General features: G+C 40.5%; 1 protein-coding gene across 3 annotated transcripts in view; it reads left to right on the top strand.

Moving 5' to 3' along the window:
• Window positions 1-24,775, top strand: part of SLC9A6 (solute carrier family 9 member A6) — a 57,501-nt gene that overhangs the window by 6,360 nt on the left and 26,366 nt on the right. For all 3 annotated transcript variants that reach the window (XR_004988871.2, XM_036443344.2, XM_036443343.2), the window contains exons 2-9: window positions 5,079-5,278; window positions 7,274-7,351; window positions 7,616-7,692; window positions 7,992-8,104; window positions 10,707-10,812; window positions 21,294-21,435; window positions 23,279-23,384; window positions 23,683-23,771. Coding sequence is in view for 2 of the 3 variants with exons in the window: in XM_036443344.2 (XP_036299237.1) it covers window positions 5,079-5,278; window positions 7,274-7,351; window positions 7,616-7,692; window positions 7,992-8,104; window positions 10,707-10,812; window positions 21,294-21,435; window positions 23,279-23,384; window positions 23,683-23,771 (911 nt within the window). In the remaining variant the exon portion in view is untranslated. The remainder of the gene's footprint in view (window positions 1-5,078; window positions 5,279-7,273; window positions 7,352-7,615; window positions 7,693-7,991; window positions 8,105-10,706; window positions 10,813-21,293; window positions 21,436-23,278; window positions 23,385-23,682; window positions 23,772-24,775) is intronic.

Genomic DNA, 24,775 nt, shown 5'->3' with positions numbered 1-24,775 from the left:
TGACCTTTCAAAGAACCCAAATTAACTTGATCTGTCAACTTTACTCAAATAAATTTTAATTTTTCAGATGCCTGATTCTGTAAGAAAAGGATCTGGAGTTTTTCCAACCTCAGTAATTATTCTCCTTGCTGATGTTTTAACTGCCAAAGTGTATGTCTCAAATTTGTCCAAGTGCTGAGTCTTCATCAGGGTACCAAGTGACATTTCAGCACTGGGTACTTTTCCTTACAGAGTCAGGCTTGGTGACATGGAAAGAATTTACGCTGCTGTTATTAGTGCTTGTAGTACTGTAGCTGTGATTTCTACACATATATAAAGGGAAAACTTTAACTGAGCCTCTTAAGAGCTCTTGTAAGATAGTAGAGGAAAGCTATTCCTATATCATATAGACAGAATTGACTGGATCTTTCCTCTTCCAAGTTGTTTATCAAACACAGGTGATACACATTTGTCACTTTTTAAAAAAATATATTTTATTGATTTTATACAGAGAGGAAGGGAGAGAGATAGAGAGTTAGAAACATCGATGAGAGAGAGTCATCGATCAGCTGCCTCTTGCACACCCCCCACTGGGGATATGCCCGCAACCAAGGTACATGCCCTTGACCGGAATTGAACCCGGGACCCTTCAGTCCCCAAGCCGACGCTCTATCCATTGAGCCAAACCGGTCCCGGCCCATTTGTCACTTTTTGATTTTGTTTTCTGTAGGTGAGATATTTTCAAAGTGTATTGTTCATTTATTTTATTTTATCCTCACCCGAGGATATTTTTCCATTGATTTTTAGGGAGAGTGGAAGAGAGAGGGAAAGACAGAAAGAAACATCTATGTGAGAGAAACATATTGATTGGCTGCCTCTGACCAGAGCCTGGGCCCAGGAGGAGCATTCAACCAAGGGCCGTACCCTTGACCGGAATCAAACCTGGAACCCTTTGGTTCTCAGGCCAATGCTGTATCCACTGAGCCAAACAGGCATGGGCTTGTTCATTTATTTTAAATCTGAACCATTGTTAAAACTTTTTTAGCCCAGCCAGAATGGCTCAGTTGGTCATCCTGTGTACTGAAAGGTTGTTGGTTTGATTCCTGATCAGGGTGTATACCTGGGTTGCGGGTTCAATCCCCATTTGAGGCACATAGAGAAGGTAGCCGATCAATCTCTTGCATCAGTGTTTCTCTTTCCCCCTCTTCTAAGTATGTCCTTGGGTAAGGATTTAAAAAAAGTTGATGTCATTGTACTGTTCACCATTTAATCATTGCTGCTCACTTTAAAAAAAAACCTGAAGGATCCCTCATCCCCAGTCCCTCCCTCTTCCTGACCAACTACTGCTTTTATACCTGCTATTTCTGCCTCATCACTTCCCACCCTGGCTGGCCTCTGTCCTTACTACTACACTGAAACTACTCTTATCAGGGTCACCTATAACATTCCTGTTGCCAATCCCAATGCACTCTTTAATGCCTGTCTTTTTTTTTTTAATTTTGTTTTTTTACTTTGCTGCAGCATTTGCAGTTTCTCATTTCCTTCTCTTTTCTTCCTACTCCTGTGGCTTTCCCTTCATAGATTCTTTCATCAGCTCCTCCTCCTCTACAATCATTTTCATGTTAGCTATTAAATCTTGTCTAAAACCCCAGCCCTATATCCATAGTCCTCTTCCCATTATATTTGCATGATGATAATTTCCTCTGCACCTGAGTCAATCATCTTCTGACTGATAAGTGTGCATCTCCAGTTGAGAGACCAATCCCCCCTCCTTGAGCTCCAGATCTCACATACGTACTCAACTGTGCATGTGTCACCGGTACATCAAACTCAACATCTCCAATACTGAACTATGCATTTCCCTCTGTAAATCTGTTACCTATCTCACTGAATGGCCCTGCTATCCACCTGGTTGCTCAGAACAGCTTACCCACCTAGTTGCCAGGTTAGTTCAGCCTGTTTAGTCTTTCATCACCCTTTTTCCTCCCAGTCTGCTTGGTTATCAAATCATTCTGAAAGATAATGTCTTCTAAAAATCACCCTGTCTCTATTCTCTTATATTAGGCCCTAAACTCTTAGTGCCTGAATGATTTCAATGGCCTTCTATCTGACCTTTTTGACCCTCTGTAGTTTAGACCAGTCTCTCTAAAATAGAAATCTAATGTCAAGTCCTTGCTTATAACCCTTCCATGACTTCCTTTTGATTTCAGGATAAAGTCTAAACTCTGTTCTTCAACATGCAATGTCTTTTATGATTCACCTCCTGATGATCTGTAGCACCTCAACTCTTGTCACTTTATATCCTAGCCATAGTGAACAGCATGTGATTCCCTGAATGGTCTGTGTTCTCTCACTGTTCTTGGCTGGATATATACTACTGTTCTGCCTGCCTGGAAAACCTTTCTTTTACTTTGTTACCTGCTTATGTGATGCCTCTGGAAAGGTTTTCCTAATATCCCACTCCCTCATGCTTGGTTAGGTACCTCTTTTCTTCTTTGATTATATATAGTTATAATTGTTTATTCAGTCTGTTTTTGTTTATTTCTTTTGCTAACTGGACTTAGAGACAATTAATTGGAGGAAAGATCTTGTTTTCATCTCTGAGCCCTGCAGGCCTACTTAGGCTAGTACTCCATTCACATACGTATATACTAAAAGAATGGCTGCTGGTTAGAGTGAAACGAGATAAGAAGGTAAAATGTAACTAATAGGGATATACTGTGAATTTTGGAGTTAAAGAAAGTTTTATAAATTTAATTTATAGTTGAGGTATATCTACATAACGTAATGTTACTTGACCATAAAAGGGAATTAAATTCTGATTCATGCTATAATGTGGAATAAACCTTGAAAACATTATGCTAAGTGAAAGAAGTCAGACCAAAGATCACATATTGTAGAATTCTATTTATATGAAATGTTCAGAATAGGCAAATTTATATGTAGAGAAAATGGGTAATCCAGCATCAGAGTCAACATTCAGTCCTCTGCCCGCAATGTGTGCGCGACTCCGGGGGCCCTGCTTTTCGCTGCTCCCCTGGGATTCTGCCTCACAGCCCCGTCTCCCCCTGCCGGAGCCTGGGTCCCCAGGGTCTGGCCCATAACTGGGGCTCAGTGCTGCTGGTTCGGGGGTTCAGCCCAGGCTGGGGGTTTTATTTCCCTCCTGCTAGGGAACGCCAGGCAGCACCCAGCCCTCTCCGGCTGCGACCTCTCCACGCGCGCGTGCGTGTGGGCTCGCAGCATGTCTCCGTACCTTAGGCTTTTTTTCAGCTCCTCTGATTTTCCTTCTGGTTTTCTCTTTCCTTCTTGTTGTAGAATTTTCAGTCAGTCAACTACCTGTAGCTCTGGGCGATGTCCACTCTACATTTTAGTTGTATTCCATTGAAATTGTGTGTGCTGCTGTGGTCAGATGTCTACCCGAGCAGCCATCTTGGATCCTCCCCCCTATATGTAGAGAAAATGGATTAGTGGTTTCCAGGAGCTGGGAGTTGGGGTAGGGGACATGGAGAGTGACTGCTAATAGGTATGGGGTTTCTTTTTGGAGCAATGAATTTTTTTACATTAGATATAGTGATCAATATACAACTTAGTGAAAATACTAAAAGCCACCAAATTGTATAGTTTAAAAGGGTAAACTTTATGGTTTGTGAATTATAGCTCAATAAAGCTGTTATTAAACAACTAGGGGCCCAGTGTACAAATCCCTGCACCTTGAAAGGAACTGTGGGCCGCAAGGCTGCAGTGGACACAGGGGCGGGTCTTGGCCCATCCTCTGTTCCCCCACCCGGCCCCTCCCACCATGGTCCCCAGTCCCCTGTCTGCCAGCAGCTCCTCTCCCACTGCTGCTCCTATGAGCTGATGGTAGCTGGTCCTACTTGCACCTGCTGATGGCATGGAGCAATTGGGGCCAGCACCAGCAGCGGGTGTGAGCAGGGGCTGCTGCCCTGATCACCCTTAGGAGCAGGGGGAGGTGGAGAAGCCCTTAGGGAAAATCAGGGCTGGCAGCTGCCGCTTGCACCTGCTGACAGCAGCCAGTGCAAGGAGCAGCTCGCTCCAGTGCAAGCGGGGCCAAGGCTGGTGCCGGCAGTGGGTGTGAGTGGTGGCTCTGGTGCTGGCAGTAGTGCGATCAGGGCCATCATTGGCAGCGGGTGCATGAGGTGGCCGCTGGCCCCGTTCGCCCCTCAGGAGAAGGGGGAGGTGGAGAAGCCCTGATGACAGTGACGGGTGCCCTGCCTTGTCCTGGTGCCCCCATTTCACTTGCTCCACTATCCCATTGTGTCCACCGCCTGCCATTTTCCGTGCTTGCCCCCTGGTGGTCAGCACATGTCAAAGTGACTGGTTGTTCCTTTGTTCAGTTGTTCTGCTGTTCAGTCTATTGGCATATTAGCCTTTTATTATATAGGATTTGGTCAATATAGGTTTATAGTACCTAGAATATCAATATGGTGAGCCAGGTAAAATTCTAACAATATGTTAATATCATAGTGCCAGTTTGAGGACTTCTTTTAAAATATATAAAGTATATATTTTAAAATTAAAGTCTGATCTTTTAATAGTAGGGGGACTCAATCTACAAATATCATTGATTTTCTAATTTGTTAAATGTGTATTATTTGGCCAGCCACGTGTTTTAGGAATAACTTGAAATATGTGTGTTTAGCAGTCCCGTGAATGAATGGATGGAGGTGGTAAACACATTTCTATCATGATTTCACTCTCAGGTTGGGATTCTTTGGAGCATATTCTGGGTACAGATGGTTTGAATCTATTTTCTCATTTTGTTACCTTCCCAATCACTTCTTCAAATCTTGATCTAGAAATGCAATGAAATGTGTTGTTACCCCAGGGAATGTTTTTGCCTTCTGTCTTATGGATTGTATGAATATTGGACTCTTAGCTTTGTGAATTTAGTAATATTTTAAAATGTAATTGCATTCTGTCTAAAAATTGATTTTGAACCACATGAGACTATCATAAAATATTTTCTGCTTTCAATTTAAAGATGTGTGTAGGGTATAAAAGAAGTCGTCTCTGTCTGAAAGAAGAGCTAATATTGTGTTCTTTGTGTTTTTTTTATTTTTTATTTTTTTAATTTCCAGGTCTTTTTGTGGGCCTTGTACTTCGATATGGAATTCATGTTCCAAGTGATATAAATAACGTGACCCTGAGCTGTGAAGTGCAGTCAAGCCCAACTACCTTATTGGTAAATGTTAGTGGAAAATTTTATGAGTATACACTGAAAGGCGAAATTAGTCCACATGAACTCAATAACATTCAAGATAATGATATGCTTAGAAAGGTAAGTTCTTAATTAAAAGGAAATTTTAATTTTAAAAAGTGGATAATTAGGAGCAAAGTGATTCAGGAGAAAAATAATGAAATTTTAAATGATATTTACTAGTAAAATAATTAGCCTTTTAAAATGGAGTAAAACCTCGAGGAATGTAATGTAATGAAGAGTAATGAACATGTCTGTACATTTCATTTTCTTTTTTAAAAACATATTTTATTGATTTTTTTTACAGAGAGGAAGGGAGAGGGATATAGAGTTAGAAACATCTATGAGAGAGACTCACCGATCAGCTGACACCCCCCACCGAGGGTGCCCGCAACCAAGGTACATGCCTTGACCGGAATTGAACCTGGGACTCTTCAGTCCCCAGGCTGGCGCTCTATCCACTGAGCCAAACCGGTTAGGGCAATGTACATTTCATTTTCTGATTGAGGTTAAGTACTATAAATCTTTTTTTTCACTCTGATGTTTGCAATTGTAATAAATGGTAACCAGTATTGAGTTAAACAGAATTTATAAGGGTTTCCTTCAATTTGCAGATAGTCCTTAGAGTTTATTGTACTCCAGCACATTGAGTTGATAATACATAAAATATTCTATTAATATCTCTTTGAATTCTTTCTTGCCTTGATGGTATTCTATACTGAGAACAATTTAATATTTCTTTGATTCATAATCTGGCACAACTTCAGAGGCTTCAATATGAGTGTCAGTTATTGTACCAGGCTGGACATAGAGCCTTATGTAGGAGGTTGGATTGCAGTCTCACTAGCTCCCAGACATTCTTCAAGCTGCTTTCTCCTGTGACCCTCATAGTTTCTATTCCTGAAGCTTCTCAGGATCTCTTTGTTTCCACCCACTCTTGGCCATTTGCCTCCATTTCTATCTCCTACATTGGCAGGAGTTGGCTTTTATAACTAGTACTTGATTGTGTTCCTGACCATCTTGAATGCTTTTTAAAATTTCATATGAACTTCAAGTTTATTTTGCAGCAAGAGTTCTTTCTACCTGGGGAAAATTCCAGTTCTTTAAAAGTTCTAGTAAATGAACTTGTAGCATGGTTATATGTACAGATGTTTTGTGTTCATGTCAAATCCTGCTAGAGCCTTATGAACACAAGGGGGCATCTGTATTATTCTAGGGAATAAATATTAAAAGAAATGGACTGTCAGGATTAGAAATGAGTTGCGCAGAAACTTTTTACCATACTATTATGTTACTAGTAGCCCTGCACATGAATCCGTGTGCCAGTAGCTCGCCAGTAGCTCGCTGCCACCCTCCAGTAGCTTTCCGCCTGCTGTCCCACTCTCCTATAGCTCCTCCTGCCCCCCGCCCCCACTCATAGCTTGCTGCCCCGCCCCCTCTGTAGCTCTCAGCCACCTGCTTGTAGCCAGTATCTCCCTGCCACCCTCCAGTAGCTTTCTGTCCGCTGTCCTGTTCTCCTGTAGCTCCCACTGCCCCTTTCCCTCTCATAGCTTGCTGCCCTGCCCCCTCTTGTAGCTCTCTGCCACCCGCTTGTAGCTTGCTGCCCCACCCTCCTGCTTATCCATGATCTGGTTGTTACACGGTTGGTCATAATGATCATTTGCATATTACATATTTATTATATAGGATATACCTTCAGATATATTACCTAGGCATAAAGAAGTCTGTTTCCTCTTGCCAAACATAATGTCGTACCTCTATATTTCATGTTACCAGTTTTGGGTCTCATTTAAAGGAAATTTATGATCATGCTTTCTCCTATTTTGAAGGTTTTTAATATAGTATTTTAACACATTTTCACAGATCTGCCTTAACTGGTTGTTCCAAATCTATGTCCTTGTCATTTGGTTGAGAATGAAACGACATATATCCTACATGAAATATTTTTTGGTTACCACACTAAGATTCTTGCCTTTTACCAGTTTAACATTCATTTTTTTCCCCTTTTGATAGTGTGATAATATAATGTGAAGTGTTATAAGGGAATTCTGCTAAAAGAACTCTTTATTTTACCAGGTTACTTTTGATCCGGAAGTATTTTTCAACATATTACTTCCTCCTATCATATTTTATGCAGGATATAGTCTGAAAAGAGTAAGTACTTTTGTATTTCATAAATTTTGAACAATGTTAAACGCCAAGGGCTTTATCATCTTTGACTCTTCAGAAACAGTTCTTCCCAGCTTTCCTCTCTTCTCTTCTCCTTCTCCTTTATAAATGCTGAAATGTATGCCTGCCTGTATAAAAATTATTTCTTTTATTTCCTTTAATGAATAATGCATTTCATATTAGCACACTAAAATAGAAAGCCTTTATTTTGTTAAATATTCTAACACAATGTAACCTTTCTTTTGTCAGAGACATTTCTTTCGAAACCTTGGGTCTATTCTAGCGTATGCTTTTCTTGGAACAGCTATTTCTTGCTTCGTAATTGGGTAAGTACTTGCAGCTTAAAACATGTTTTAGCTTTCATATTATAATTTTAAAGTAATGCTAGTTGGTTTACGCCGTGTTGTATTTCTGAGTGTCAAAGGACTTTTCCAGTAAAATGTGTTCACAAAGATAAGTCATTTGAATTTGCCTTAAGGCCAGGGCATTACCCTATTTAAATGACATGAATTGAATTTGGGATTAGTTACAAAGTACTACAGTGGTCTCATCTTATTCTTATTATATACTGACTTCCTTAATAGTTGATTTTTTTTTCTAAAGTAGAAATATGTTTCTTGAACAGGTCAATAATGTATGGCTGTGTAACACTGATGAAAGTAACTGGACAACTTGCGGGAGATTTTTACTTTACAGATTGCCTGCTGTTCGGTGCCATTGTATCAGCAACTGATCCAGGTATGTTTTACATGAGAGGAGATTAAGTACTTAAGGAATAGTGTTTTGCCAGCAAAACATTTGTGGGCAATTCTTCCTTTGAGGTGTAGAATTCATGATTAGGTACTTCCCATAATACTGCACTCTCGAGTTACAGAGGGGGGAAAACGAAATTCATGGTTCCTTTTGGCTTAAACACACATTTTTTTCTTTTACTTTATTACATTTGCCTATTACTGGTCCGCACAATCTGATGCTGTTTGGACACAGACGATAAGGTATTTTTTTCAGAATTTCGAGTAGGTCTCTATTCCTAGTGATTAGGTATGGGAGATGAATTAGATTAATAAAAATGGGTAATAATAATTATATACTTCCTTTCAAGCTTCTAGAAAAAGTTCCCTAAAAATCTTCTGTTTACATTCAGCTACTGCATGTAAGAGTAAGAAAAGAAGTTTTTACATGATTGTAAGAAGGCAATTGTGCTACTACAAGTGTGATTTTGGGTCATTGGTGGCCTTTAGTATACATTAAAGGATTGTTTTTATAAAATTGGCCTTATGATTATGATTATAAAATAGTCTTGTTATTAGCACAGTTGAAGAATGAATTTAATTATACTGAGTTAGGTTATAGTTTTCCAAATATAGTATTGGCAGGCTTAACAGCTACAAATTAGGCAGTTAAAGGATATGTAGGCTGAAGAGGTAAGGATAGAAACATAGGTTGCAGGTTTTTTTTTTTTAATATGTTTTTATAGATTTGAGAGAGAGGGAAAGGGAGAAGGAGAAAGACTGATGAGAGAGAACATTCAGCTGGCTGCCTCCTGCACTCCTTCCACTGAGGATAGAGCTGCAACCAGGCAAGTGCCATTACTGGCAATCTAACTGGCCACCCCTGGGTACATGGGAGAATGCTCAACCAACTGACCCATACTGGCCAGGACTAGGTTGCAGGTTTTGAACTGAGGAGCAAGTTTTCTTATACTAGACTTTAGAAGCTCAGTAGAGGTTTGTTCTGTTATACCTTTTGACCCTGAACGTTAATTACCTTCTTTTATTGTCATCCAGCACAATTAAAGGGGTAGGATCCTGAGGTTATCTCTGAATTCTGTGTTAACCTTGATGACTATGGAAAATAGGGAAATGTTTTATACTCTATAGGATATTATCTTACAAGATAAGAAGACATTTTAGAGATGTATTTATGTAGTTTAGCATTTTTAAAACTGAAAATCAAATTGCTTCCTTAAAGACCATCAAGACTGCCCCCTCATTATTTGAAACTCATTATCAATGTGAAGATAGCATGGATTTTGCAAGGAGCCAGTGTTCTCTGTTTTCTGTATCATCACGAGAAGCAAGGTCCTCTACTTTTTAAAGCCTATGAGGAATTTAAATCAATAGAACTGGCTACATTGCTGCAACCTATGGTTTTGTTCCTTATATAAAATTGGGCAGTTATATTTATTCTGAATCATAAAAGCATGTGCCCCTGTTTGGGTTTATTTAGTGAGTGAGCTGTATGTGACTCAGAAATTATGACATAACTTCAGTCTCATCAGATTTTCTAAGAATTTTCTTGTAAAAGAAGTTTTTTTTCTTCTTCTTAAGCTGTAATAGCATGATAGTTGGCTTCTTATTAAGTTAATTAAATCAACTATAATTCTGGTCAAAAAGCAAACTTGCCCTGCCAGTATGCCTCAGTGATTGAGTGTTGACCTATGTACCAGGAGGTTGCTGGTTCGAATCCTGGTCAGAGCACATACACAGGTTGCTGGATCATTCCCCAGCTGGGGCATGCAGTAGGCAGCTGATTGATGTTGATGTTTCTCTCTCATCGGTGTTTCTATACAGCCTTCTCCTTTCTCCTCTCTCTAAAAATCAATAAAAGCATATGTTTTTTTTTAAAAAAAGCAGCCGAGACCGGTTTGGCTCAATGGATAGAGCGTCGGCTTGGGGACTAAAGGGTCCTGGGTTCAATTCCAGTCAAAGGCATGTACCTTGGTTGCGGACTTATCCCCAGTAGGGGCTGTGCAAGGGGCAGCTGATCGATGACTCTCTCTCATTGATGTTTCTTAACTATCTCTCTCCCTTCCTCTCTGTACAAAATCAATAAAATATATTTAAAAAAAAAAGCAAACTTGTGTTTTCATTTCCTGCTATCTTTGCTAAACCAGTGTGCTTGAAATTTGCAAGTCAAATAGGAGTTGTAAGGCTCCAAGGAAGAAATGAAGTTTGCAGCAGGAAATGCTTTTCATAATATTCTTCAAAGATTAATGATCATCTGGTCTATAAGAAAATTTGAATACATTCCTTATGGAAAATAAATCTACAGGACAAGAATATTAGCATTCACACGAAGAATGTAGTTTAACTCAGTCTTCCAAGGTTATTTTCAGCTGTTTGTAAGAGAGAGAAAGGAGAGTGTGGGTATACATTTAGGGAAAAGAAAAATATTGACATAAAACTACTGAATCTTAATATGGTAAGAGAATGTTTATTCAAGTTGAATTCTAGGACAAAGAAATGAACTTATAAATAACAATTATAATCATCTACAGAGGGGAATATGTTATATTTATAATGTCTAAGTATTACTCTTGACTCTTTTTACTTGCTAGTGACTGTTCTTGCCATATTCCACGAGCTTCAAGTTGATGTTGAACTTTATGCACTTCTTTTTGGTGAAAGTGTTCTCAATGATGCTGTTGCCATAGTGCTATCTTCGTAAGTGAATTTTTTTTTATTATATACTATATATTGAATGTTAGGGTACTAGAAACCAAAAGTCATCTATTGAATGAAATGCATTATGAATGGAAACATTTGGAAAAAATGAGACATTATTTCCCTTTTGAAAAAATGCAATCTTATAGATAACATGGAAAATGCAGGAATGAAAAAGATATGTACTCTTACACCTAAAGACAATTATTATAAACTAGTGGCTCAGTGCATGAAATTCGTGTGCTGGGGGAGACGGGGAGAGGTCCCTCAGCCCAACCTTTCCCCTCTCACAGTACTGGAGCCTTCAGGGGATGTCCTACGACTTAGACACGTTCCTGGTGAGGAGTGTGCCTAACCCACAGTATGGCCTCCCTCTGCAAGAGGCGACTGGGCAATATTGGGAAGGCACTGCCCCCATCACTTCATTGCTGCTACCACTGCTGACCACCATGGCTGCTGGCACTCAGTCCTCGCTTCTTAGCATTGGCCAGGCCAGCTGTGGGAAGGGCTATAGGAGGTTGAGGTACAGCAGGAAGCACCTCTGCAGAGGTGTGCTCGGACTGGGCCTCGCAGCTGCCTCTATGGCTGCCGCTGCGGAAGGGCCCTCACCCAGACCTCTCCCGCAAAGCGTCTGCTCCCGCAACATTTCTAGGGTGTCTAATGTGGTGCCACCAATCAGGGACAGCTCACTGGGCAATGCACTCTTGTGGGGGTATTTAGCTGTGGTAGCATTGCATATTTGAGGTTCCCCAATGTCCCTGATCTATGGAATTGGCCATGATGATTGGGAGTCCTGGGTGGGGAGAACCAATCTGGGGGGAGACATAGTGTGGTGAAGGCTGGGGCATATCCGTAGTGATGGCAGGAATGTGGAGGCTGGGACTGGGGTCTGGAGACTGGACAGGGGCCAGAGATCTCACTTGGCTACTGAGGGATGTGGCCATCTGCTGGCCAGAGAGGTAAAGCCTGTGATTCTCTGAGAGCATGTGCTGCTGGGACTCATGGGGTTTGTTAGGTCTGTGCTGACAGAAGTCAGGCCAAGAGATGTTGTTAGAGTTTTAGAAATTTTATTTTTAATACACACAAGTATATCCATTTCAGCAAGCAAGAGTAGGGAGGGCAGGATATTTATCTCTGTGTAGGTCGGACATAGGTGCAGGCGGTTGCAGGAAGCTGGGTCTAGTGTTGCTTTTCTCAGCTGCTTAGCTTCTCTTGTGATACCTGAAATGAAAACAGGAAAACAGCAGAGAGGGCAGGAGCTTCATGTGGTGACAATAGAAAAGTAGTGAGCGCAGAGGAGAAACTGAGGGTAGGGGAAAGATACAGAATATGCCTAACAGGGTTTGGCTGGCCTGGGACCCAATCTGCTGCTGCTGCATGGCTGCTCTTAGTGTCAGCGTCCCTAAGGCTGCTGGAACTGGGCGTGTCCTGCCAGGCCTGCAGCCATGCCAGCGCTGCCTTCCTGTTGCTGCTGCTGCTGCTGCTGCTGCTACTGCTGCTCCTTTGCATCTCTCTGTACTGTGGTTCATACTCCCCAACACTGGGGTTGCGCCCTGGGTTCATGATGTTTAAGGCCTCACCCTGGGGGTTCAGGCCTCCCATTGCTTACTGCTGCGGAGGGACAGCAGGTCGTGGCCCACTGGCTTGCATGGTGTTCAGGTTCAGCAGGCTGAGCTAGAGCTGAAGGCCGGGCTGGCTGGCCTCTTACTTGGCCTTGTGCTATTTAGTGAGAGCTGCCATCATCTGAGGGTTTGACTTGAGAATGTTGAGTACTTGCTGCTGCTGGGGGAGCTGGGACACTTCAGGATCCACAGCAGGTCCTGCAGGGCACCCAGAGAGATGCTCTGAGGTGGCTGCACCTTAGGTCTGCATAGACATCATGGGTCTGGGCATGCCTCACATTGGCTTTTGCTGGGGGATGGTGCCGGCTGCCTCTGCTGGAGTATGGGGGCAGAATAACAGGCCCGCTGACCTGGTTAAGTCACATTCAGGCCCATGGGGGCCATCTGGCTCTCAGGGGTGGGGTCACTGTGCCTCAGGGGCATACCATTGTCGAAGCTCACTCAGTACAGGTGCTGCTGCTACTGCTGCGCCTCATGTGCAATCTGCCAGACACCTCCACTGCTGCAGGTGGACCCTGGTGAGGGGGCGGAGGGAAGGGGTGGCATCTGGTTAGTGGGCTTCCCAGTGTAAACTGTGGTGGGGGCTGAGTTTTGGTCATGTTGGAGAAACCAGCTAGTGACTATGCTCACAGGCGAGGGCTGGGGCAGAGTCGGGGGCTGTGGTGTCCAGGGTGTGCTGGGATGCAGTGTGGGGAACCGGGGGGGTGGTGAAGGAGGAGAAGGCAAACTCTGCTGAGACATGGTGCGGGTATTGATGGTGGCATCCGTTAGCACATGAGCTACGTGTGCTGCCGGCGGTGCTGCATCTCCTGCTGGTGGAGCTTCTGCTTGACGTTGAGGCAGTAGGGAATGGGGCATGTATTTTCTTGGCAGTTTTTGGCATGGTAGCAGCAAAGGGTGACGAACTCCTTGCACACTCCGCAACCTCCATTGGTCTTGTTTTGGCAGCTCTTGGTGTGCTGCACAACCCAGTTCATCTGGCAGTTGGCTTCGGGGCACTGGTGGGCATGCCTCAGGGATTGGATGCAGCACTGGATGGCCTAGTGCCGCCTCCCCTCCCGGAAGTTCCTGAACTGTAGCTCACCCTGGCTGCTGCCCTCATTGTCCAGGCCCAGGCCGACCTTTACCATCTTATGGGTGTGGCCTTTATGTTGTAAGCAGTTGATGTCCTCGTACCAGCCACTGCTCCCTCGGCGGAGGCACTGCCTCTGCTCAGGCTTCTGCAGCAGCAGTTACTGCCTCCTGGGCTCCAGCTCTCACAGTTTAGGTGCCACCTCCCAGCTCCCGATCCCCAGGCTGTGGCACGGCCACGGTGTCCCTTCTCCTGTGCAGCCAGCTCTGGCAGCTGCTGTGGCTTTGTCCGGATGGTCATCCAGAAGGTCTCCAAGTCTAATTAGCATACTACTCTTTCATTAGTATAGACTAGAGGTCCAGTGCATGAAATTAGTGCACTAGGGAAGGGGGTCCCTCAGCCTGGCCTGTGCCCTCTCACTGTCCGGGACCCCTCACTCCTTACTGCTTGACTTGCTGCTCCTTAGCACTGCTACAAAGGCGGGAGAGGCTCCTGCCAACACCACTGTGCTTGCCAGCAGTGAGCCTGGCTTCTGGCTGAGCTGCACCCCCCCTGTCGGAATACACTGACCACCAAGGGGCAGCTCCTGCATTGAGCACCTGCCCCCTGGTGGTCAGTGTGTATCATAGCAATCAGTTATTTTGTTCTTGCTGTAACAGTTGCTTAGACTTTTATTAGTATATAGATATTCTAGGACATTTAATTTTTATTTTTCTTATGCATGATATTTTTACATAGTTGTGATTGTAGTATATATATATAATTTTATATTCTGTTTTATTGTAACATGAAATTTTTAGTTTTTGAATTAAAGTAAATTTTTGAGATAACGTATTCACATGATTTAAAAATCAAAACTATGTAGAAAGGTAAATATTGAAATTTTTTTAAATAAATTTTTATTGTTCATATTATTACAAATGTTCCTTTCCCCCCCTTCTCACCCCACCCTCTGCCCTTTCCCCACCCCCCATTGTCCTCATCCATAGGTGCACAGTTCATGTTCAGTCTCTTCCCACATCCCCCTCTCCTCTTTTCTCCAAGAATCATCAGTTCACTCCCCTTCCATACCTCTGATTCTATTATATTCAACAGTTAATATTGTAAATCAGATTTTTTTTTTTTTTAGTTTCCTTGGTTTTTAGATTCACTTGTTGATAGTTACGTATTTGTTGTTCATAATTTTTATCTTTATTTACTTTCTCTTCTGAAAGAACCCCCTTCAGCAATTCATATAATTCTGGTTTGGTGGTGATGAACTCCTTTAGCTTTTTTTTATTAGTGAAGCTCTTTATCTGACCTTCGAATCTGAGTGATAGCTTTGCTGGATAGATTATCTTTGGCTGTAGGTTCTTGCTATTCATCACCTTGAATATTTCTTGCCATTCCCGTCTGGCCTGCATGGTTTCTGTTGAGAAATCAGCTGACAATCGTATAGGTGCTCCTTTATAGGTAACTACCTTCTTTGCTCTTGCATCTTTTAATATTCTCTCTTTGTCTTTTGCTCTTGGAATCTTAATTATGATTTGTCTTGGTGTGGTCCTCTTTGGATTCCTTTTGTTTGGAGTTCTGTGCGCTTCCTGGACTTGTAAGTCTAATTCTTTCACCAGGTGGGGGAAGTTTTCTGTCACTATTTCTTTCAGTATGTTTTCGATATCTTGCTCTCTCTCATCTTCTGGGACCCCCATAATTCTGATGTTGGTTCGCTTGAAGTTGTCCCAGAGTTTTCTTACATTATCTTCAACTTTCTGGATTCTCTGGCCTTCTTGCGTCTGCGGAGGAGTGTCTTCTGGCTCTTTATGTTCCAAATCTTTGACTTGATTCTTGCGATCTTCCATTCTGTTTTTAGGACTCCATAAAATATTTTTTATTTCAGACAATGTATTCTTTATTTCTTGTTGATCCCTTATTATTTCTAGTTGATCCCTTTTCATATCCTCATAGGTCTTGTTTATTTTATCGGCCTTTTCTAGGAGATTCTTAAACAACCTTATAAGTGTGGTTTTGAACTCTATATCCAGTCGCTTTTTGTCCTCCATTTCTTTTGTTTGTGATCTATTTGGTTTAGGCATTTTCACAGGCAGCTTTCCTGATGGGGCGGGGTTTCAGGGTGGAGCCTACAGCCTTGGCTTCTGTCAGCCCCGCCCTATGCGACTCCTGAGACTCAGGGTCCTTCAGTACTTGTTGCGAGCGCCTCTGAGAGAAAGGTGCCCTCGATTTTTGCCTGCTGCCAAACTGTCTATGCTCTCCCCCAATGAGTCTGGTATTGGGGTTCAGTTCAGTTGGTAGTGGGATTGGAGGTGGCGTTCAGAGCAGTCTGGAGCCCCTGTCTCCTTCCCGTCAGGGCAATCCCGCGGCACAGCCGGCCGGCCCTTCTCTGCGCACAGCGTGCGCACCTCCAGGACCTCCTTTCGTCGCTTCCCTGGAGTCCCGCCTTACAGCCCGGCTCCCTATGGATGAGCCTGGGTCCCCGGGGTCTGGCCTAGAATTGGGGTTCAGAGCAGTTGGAGCTGGGCCCAGCACAGTCGGAGCTTTTCTCTCCTTCTCGCTTGGGACCGCCAGCCAGGCACTCGGCCTCCCTCCTCTCCGGCTCTGTCCTCTCCGCGCGTGCCGCGTGTCTCGGTACCTTGGGCTTTTACAGCTCCTCCGCGCTTCCTTCTGGTTTTCTCCTTGCTTCTTGTTGTAGAATTTCCAGTCAGTCGACTTTCCTGTAGTTCTGGGTAATGTCCATTTTATATTTTAGTTGTATTTTGTTGAAATTGTTGTGTGCGGCTGCAGCTAGTTGCCTACCCGAGCAGCCATCTTGGATTCTCCCTGAAATTTTCTTACTCCTGTCCTCATCCACTTATCCCCATCCCCCCTTTTATAATAGGTTACCATTTTTATCAGTTTCTAGTGTATCCTAGTATTTATTTATTCAAATGCAAGCACACATATGAATGGATATTCTTATTGCCTCTTATTTCTTATTAGAGGCCCGGTGCATGAAAATTCATGCACTAGAGGAGGGGTCCCTCAGCCCAGCCTGCCCCCTCTCACAGTCTGGGAGCCTTCAGGGGCGGAAGGTGACCCAGGAATCAGGGAAGGGCGATGCCCCCATCACACCTCTGCTGCTGCCACTGCTGGCAGCACAAGCTTTGGCCAGCTCTGGTTACCTGAGCCTCTGGCATCCCTGGTTTGCTGGGCAGCCAACATCCTAGGCTTGCCTACGCCTTGGGCGTCAGCTGGGCAGCCGCCATCCAAGGCTTGCCTGCACCTTGGACTGGCCCTGAGCAGCTGGGGGGTGATGGGACTGGGGAACTCTGCAAGCAGGCACATGGAGTGGCCAGGCCCAGCCTTGCCTTGCACTTGCCATCCCAGCAGGGCTGAGGGGAGTGGCCACCACCATCTTTGAGGGTGTGACAGTCAATTAGCATTCCCTCCTTATTGGCTATGGGAGCCTCTATGTTTGAGGCTGGAGCAGTCAATTAGTATATTCCCTTTTTATTAGATAGGATTTTAAAAGTAGCATTCTATATATGTCCAAACCTAGCTTTCTCTTACATAACTGTATTCTGGGAATCTTTTCATATCAAAACAGTTTTCTCATTTCTTGTTTTCAGCTATATAGTGTTCTATGTGAATTAAACTATAGTTTATTTTATCAATCCCCTAACGTTGGAAACATAAAGTGTTTTAAATTCTTTGCTATCCAAATAATGTTTCAGTGGTTAAACTTGAACTTACCTGTTTTATACATGCATAGGTATATTAGTAGGATAAATTTCCAGAAATAAGATTAGTGGGTTTAGGGTAAATACATTTATAATTTTGTTAGACGATGCTAAATTGCCCACCAAAAGGATTATGCCAGTTTGCATTTTTAAGTGCTAAGTTATGGGAGTGCCTATGTCCTTGTAACTTCACCAGAAGACTATTTGTAAGACTTGTATTTTTGCTAATTTGATTATTGAGAAATTTCTCATTGTGTTTTTTTTTAAAATTTCTCTTATTTAATATAATCATTTCAGAAACACTTTAATTTTTAAAAGTGTTAAATAATACTCTTTTTTAAAGACAGTTATTGAAATGAGCAATGTTTGAATATAATTCTAGAAATTACTATACATATTATTAGAAGGTGTTTGTAGTGAAAGAAGGGGTCTCAACCTCTGAGGAATTCAAAACTGCCAACCCACTCCTACTAAGCAAATATCTAACCCTATAAGCATTTTTTACCCTATATCAGAACTTTCTATGAGAGAAAAGTAAAAGCTCACATTTTATCTTTATTTTTATTTATCTACTTAATTTACACTTTATTAACTATAAAAGAGTAACCAGTAACTGACTGGTTTGCATAGCTTTAGTGGCCCCATTTATTTACTGCAAAGTGGAAAATGATCCTTTCTGAAAGGTAACACTGATCCTTTAAATATTGTGTGTAAAGATATGCAAAAGATCAAATCCTTTTTAGTGAACATGATTTATGTAAATTCCACCTCCTCTGACATATTCATTGCCAGACATTTTGCAGCTATCTATAGCTAATGTAAATTTATTTTAAGAAATAAAGTATGTGCCAGGGGGTAGGGGAGGCCAGGGGAAGGTCAATGGGGAAAAAAGGAGACATATGTATTACTATTTCTAATACTTTAAGCAATAAAATAAAATTTAAAAAAAAAATAAAGCCTAAAGGCTAGAACTAATGTTGATACAGAACATATGTACCTTCATTGACAATAGTTGCAAAGTAAAAGTTTTATATTATTTGAAGGGAGGAAGAAATGAACAGTGTGGTTATAACTTAGGTGTTATAAAAATTAATGAAGCTACAAAGATTGTTGAAGCTTTCAATACATAAGAGCATGTAAGATCACTAGATGAAAAGAATAAGGTACAGGCAATTACTTTTAGCATGGATTCCTCATCTTAGTTATTCTGCTACTTAATCATCTTACTAATAAGTAATAAAATTACTAATAAAATCAATATATTTGTAACAAAAATTCCTTCCTCATTGTCTGTTGGATGAAGAGTCAGAAAAATCTCTGTTCTGGTCCTGTTTTAAACTGTCATGCCCTGTGCCTTACTTTTCCCATTAGTAAAGTAACTTATTTCTTGCAAATTTGAGAAGGAACAGTTGAATAGTATTAATGGAGAAAATAACTCACAAAGGGCCACAATCTTCCTTCTATTATAGCCTTTCTCAAACAGGGTTCTGTGAGGGAATATAAGCCTTATAGAGAATGATTCAAGTGATTTCTTAGTTCTCTTTTAAGGATGGTACATAGCTAGTACTATTCTAGATTTCATAGAAGATAAGTTAACTCATTACATGGTCTGGTGGAACTCTGGTGGAGAAGGACTGTATATCTAGAGAATATCATATCAGGAAATTGTTAGCAGTGTAGGTGTCTTAATGGAGTTGAGCAAATGAGTTTCTGCCCAAAACCTGAAAGAAAACCAGTTGTGTTGCTGGCTGGTAGAAATAACTAGCTGGAGTGCTCAGTAATCTGTCTATTATCATTTTTCATTCATCTTTTAAAGTATGTTAGATAGAAATAGTCTACTTTATGTTGGATACTGCTAAATAATCTTACACAGGACAGCATCCACCATCCAACAAATAATTATCTGGCACCAAATATCAATGATGCTAGATTAAGAAATCCTGGTGTTGCCTAAACTGGTTTGGCTCAGTGGATAGAGCATCGGCCTGCAGACTGAAAGGTCCCAGATTCGATTCCGGTCAAGGGCATGTACCTTGGTTGCAGGCTCATCCCCAGTAGGGGGTGTGCAAGAGGCAGCTGATTGATGATTTTCTCTCATCGATGTTTCTAACTTTCTATCCTTCTCTGTAAAAAATCAATAAAAATTTTAAAAAATTAAAAAAAAGAAATCCCGGTGTCATAAAATTAGAGCACTCGTACATTGGTGTTAACATTGAAATTGGTACCACCTATTCTTTTGTATTTTATATTTTGTCATTATTTATTATCATAAAATTAATATAATTTAACAAAAATTCAAGTAATTTGACTTAGAAGGTAGTAAATCCCTGAAATTCTAGCTCTCAGAAATAAACACTATTAAGGTTTTCATCTAGACTATTTCCATTAGGATATTAACATACATATAAATATATTAACCATTTTAAACAAAAAAAATATAGTACTAGACATACTTTCTGTAACTAAATTTTTCCACTTGGACATTGTATTATATTAATACCTCTATTATTCCATCATAAGGATACTCTACAATTTATCTCTCCAATCCCTGTGGATTAATATTTGGTATTTTTGTAATATTATTATGGGTAGTACTACAGCAAACATATGTATGTATAAATCTCTGTTAATCCTTGAAACTATTTCTGTATGCTATATTTTAGAAGTAGAATTTCTAGGCCAATGGATATGATCACTAAAAAATTGAGAGAAATAGTCATATTTCCCTCTAAAAATACAGGTCTATTTGAAAGAGATTATTCAATATATAAAAAGAGGCATAGATATAGTAATACCTTATTTCTAGGAATGTAGCATGAGGAAATAGTCCAATTTTTTTTAAAAGCACAAATATGTTTTCCCCCCACACTGTTATTAATAGGAGCAAAAAGATTAGCAGCAATTTTTAAATATGTAATACTGGGGAAATGCTTTAAATTTTTATGTTATTCCCATTTGGACCAATTTGAAGTCTTAAAAACCAAGGTTAGAGATACTATAATAATTCTTATGTCGTTGTCACTTAAAGCAGCATTGTGATTACAACTAAACATGAAATAGCATACATGTTATAAAAAAGAGAAAAGAAATACAGGTGGAAAAGATAGATCTGTCAGCATTGTGGACTGATTCCCCCTCCCCAATTGTGTATTATATTACTTTCAGAATGTTTTTAGAAAGTATTCATAACAATGTCACTTGCCTCAAGATAAAATGTTGATTGATGTAGAAAAGATGAGTTAGGATTTCATTTCAGAGGCCAGCATCTGACTGAAAAATAAGAAAATAAACCTCTCATTTATTCTCAGCCCATCATGCTTTTCATGTGTTCTCATACATTTTAGTGATTGAAGCATAAACTAGTGATTAATGTGAATCTTGAATGTACATGAACTAATCCAGGGAAGGTAGTCTCAGGAGGCATAGCATTAGATAGTTTGTTCTAAACAGCATTTTGAAAATTGTCATCAGGGAGAAGAAAGGTTTTTGTAGCAATATCCTTTATTTTCTCCAGCTAGCTGGCTATATTTTCATGTTATTATGTGGTCAGATCTCATTTATGGTGGTGGGGTCCCTTATGGGTAAAAAAGCATGACATTAAAGGCCATTTTGTATTTATTGAAACAATATCAAATCTACTGATCTCAAAGTGATCTAGTCACTTTGAACATTTAAATGCAGATGTTTAAATTTTTCATTTGAGTTTGAGTCTCAGAAATTTCGTGGTAACATTACTAGAAATTGATGTTAGAGCTATACTTCAATAAAATAGGTAAAATTAGGAAATTTTAGTTTGGTCTTTTTTAAAAAAAAAAACAAAAAAAAACAACACCTAACTTTTCTTGTTAGCTTGAGCCACTACACGGTTAACCTTTTGACCTTACTTTGGCAATTCGAATCCAAAGTATAGCACTAACATCACTCTGGTGCCTTTTGAGTCCCCCCTTTGAAAATTTCATCTTTTAAGTTCTACACTAGGTAGTGTTTTTATTTATTTATCCATGTAATTATTTTTAGGTAATGTTTTTAAAATAAAAGTTGCTTCTGGAAGTAAGAACAATCTCTTCTTTGTAGCTCAATAGTGGCATACCAGCCAGCTGGAGACAACAGCCACACCTTTGATGTCACAGCCATGTTCAAATCGATTGGGATTTTCCTTGGGATCTTCAGTGGATCTTTTGCAATGGGTGCTGCTACTGGAGTGGTGACAGCTTTAATATCCTTTTATAATATTTATCCTTTCTTATTAACCCAACAATGTAATTGAATGCCGTGTTCTGTGGTCTCTCCTAGTTCTATAATTGGCACTGTGTTATTATTATTAACTTATAACAAAGTACTTGGTTTGAAAACATTAGTTATTCATCTTTACCAATAAAGAAAATAATGCAATTGTTTTATGTAGGATTACATGTCCTCAAACTTTCACTACAAAGGTTTAATTAGGCATAGTCACCCTTTGGGGTGAATTTTAAGGTTGTAGACCAAATTTATATAAAGTTACATATATTTCAAAGAGCCTCTGAGTCTTCTGTTTTGCTGTTCAGCCTGGCAGTCTTTTGCTGTTTATTTAAAAGGAAAAATAAGAAACCTATGACCATTATGCGAACTGAACTAGATAGGGTTCCTGGGCTAAGATAGATGGGAGTTCATCTCAGTTTTCACCAATTTTAACCTTCTACCACAGAGTCCTAGACACTGCCACTAGTTTGTAATTTGCAATATTGGGCAAGTCATTCCTGTATTCATTCAGAAAACATTTTTTATTGCTCACTGTATGCCAGGTGCTATGCTCCTGGGTATCAAAAATGAACAAGACAGACATGGCCTCTGCCTTCTTGGAGCTTCTGGTATAGAAGCATTGACACTTCACCTCATGGGTCCTCTGTGTAGGAAGGTGGGGGGTGAGAGCAGTAGGGAAAATCATTCAGACTAGATGACCTGTAAAGAGCTCCCAGCTCTAAAACTTCTAAGACATTTTGTTATGAAACTAATACTGCTTTCAAGATTCTATAAGTTTGCTATACTACAGCTAAGTACTGAAAGGGACTTACCTTATGGCTTTTTACAGGTGAATTGAGGCACAAAGGGGCAGTAAAAAGAATTCTTCAAAGGAGCTAGGCCCAACAGTATCTCTTCCCCATTACAGTTCCTTGAGGGTAGGAAGTATATCTTATTAATCTTTTTATTGTAGTACAGGTTTATTTAAGTGAATGTAGATTTCAGCCTGAGGTTTATCACAGCTTCACATAGGCCCTTCCATTGTAAACCAGCAAATACTTTTTAGACTAGTGTTAAGTGAGTGACGTGCTTCAGTTTCTTCATCGTGGAATGCTCTGCATCACAGAGGTGTTAGGGCATCAGATAAATGGAAAATCTCATGGAAATTACATTTTAAATAAATATAAATTTCCATAAATATGGAAGCTCTTTTGCTTTGGGTCACAGATTAATAATCAGAGTTGGCATGTAGTGTATCTGATCTGTTGCTCCCATCTCTACCTCTCCTTTACTGTGTGATTTCTGGCAAGGCATGTGATACCCATAAAACAATCAGAAAGACTAAGCTGTTGTTAGACTTCTTCATAAAAGGGATGGCTGCTCACTCAGTAAGATGCTCATTTTAAGAGTTACTTCACTCTGGTGCCTTTTTATTCTGTGGCTTTTGTGTTAGGCAGTAAAGCCTTCTTTTACTTTATATATATATATATATATATATATATATATATATATATATATTTTAACATTTTAAAAATATGTATTTTATTGATTTTTCACAGAGAGAAAGAGAGAGGGATAGAGAGTTAGAAACATCGATGAAAGAGAATCATTTATCAGCTGCCTCTTGCATACCTCCTACTGGGGATGTGCCCACAACCAAGGTACATGCCCTTGACCGGAATCGAACCTGGGACCTTTCAGTCCGCAGGCCAACGCTCTATCCACTGAGCCAAACCGGTTTCGGCCCTTCTTTTACTTTCATGGTTGCCTTGCTTTGACTATTATTTTTTCTAGTTGCACTTCTGTATTAAGATTTTTACTAACCTTAACAGTCTTACGTGACAAAGTTCACCAAATTACGCGAGTTCCAGTTGTTGGAGACAGGCTTGTTCTTCTTGATGTCCTGGAGTACCTTCCTCTTGGCTGAAGCATGGGGTTTCACGGGTAGGTTACTTTCTCCTTTTGATTGTAAACCCTTACAAGAGAGTGACTCTGCTAGTCATTTTTTTATCTCCTAGTAGACCAACTCCTCTAGTATTTGGACATACTTATTAGGGTTGGAATTTATGCTGTCACTTTAGAATGTCAAAAAGATTTTCAATGCAAATGGTATGTCTCAACAAATAAGTCATAACTAAAAATGTCAACACTCAGCGTATAATCTACTTCTGTAAAATAAAAGCCTCGGTAGAAAAGTCGGGAACTCTCCTTTCACATGAACTTTGAACACTTTTCATTGCAGGAGTGGTTGCAGTGTTGTTCTGTGGCATCACGCAGGCTCATTATACGTACAATAATTTGTCCACAGAATCTCAGCATAGAACTAAACAGGTAAGATAAACTTTATAGTTTGTGAATCAAGTTTTTCTCCCTGTAGTGAAACAAATTTGTTCAAAATGATGCCTACTCATTCTGGCTCCTCTTCTCTTATTTTTTAAAATCTTTATTGTTGAGAGTATTACAAATATCTTCCCCCTTTTCCCTCCTTGCCCCCACCACCCAGTTCCCACCCCGCCCCAGGCCTTCACCACCTGGCTCCTCTTTCTTTGACTCCAGAAATAGATGGAATTGGCAGGTTGAAGGGTGACAGTTTTTAGGATAAAGGTAGGTGACAAGAATAGTCAGGGACTATTGTGATTGTGTCAGTTAGCTTCCTTCTCTGTTTTCTTAACCTAATGACTTTTAAGAGGAATGTTTTTCTAGTCAGGTCTGACTAGAACCATGGCTGTTTGACGTTGGTAAGTTTAACTTCTGATTTGACTGGATCTACTGCTAGGTGATGCAGAGAAGATTAACATCCTTTAGGCACTTCCAGAAATGTGAAAACATCAGGGATTGGGTTTCATATGGCCTTGAATGAACAGTTGTGTAGGACACCTGAAACATTTGCTAGTCTTTACAAAGATATGAACAATATGTAATGTCTAGAATAGAAACAGATGCAGAATTTATTATGATTACATCAAGGAATAGAAGATTTAAGTTTTACCAAATGATTAGAACACTTGAGATTAGCCTGAGAGAACTCATGACAAAGCAGGAGCAAAGATACTTCTTTTTTCTGGAACCACAAATTTAGTGATTGACATATGCTTTTTTTCCCACTCCTTCAAAAGAAATTAGGCTTCCTAAACACTGGGGCTACAAATCCCTTTTACAGATTAGCTCAGTGCAATAAGTATAGAGACGATAATCAACTGGGGTGGTGGTGGCATTTTTCTGGACAGTGGGGTAGGGAATAAAAAAAACAAGGTCACAGTGTCCATTGGTGATATTAACCTTGTGTACATAAATACAACACACGGATTATAGGGTGGTGAAGGCCTGGGGTGGGG

The sequence above is a fragment of the Pipistrellus kuhlii genome, unplaced genomic scaffold (assembly GCF_014108245.1).
Source record: "Pipistrellus kuhlii isolate mPipKuh1 unplaced genomic scaffold, mPipKuh1.p scaffold_m20_p_19, whole genome shotgun sequence".
In the NCBI taxonomy this organism is placed as follows: Eukaryota; Metazoa; Chordata; class Mammalia; order Chiroptera; family Vespertilionidae; genus Pipistrellus; species Pipistrellus kuhlii.
This window is presented reverse-complemented; position numbering and strand designations above follow the sequence as displayed.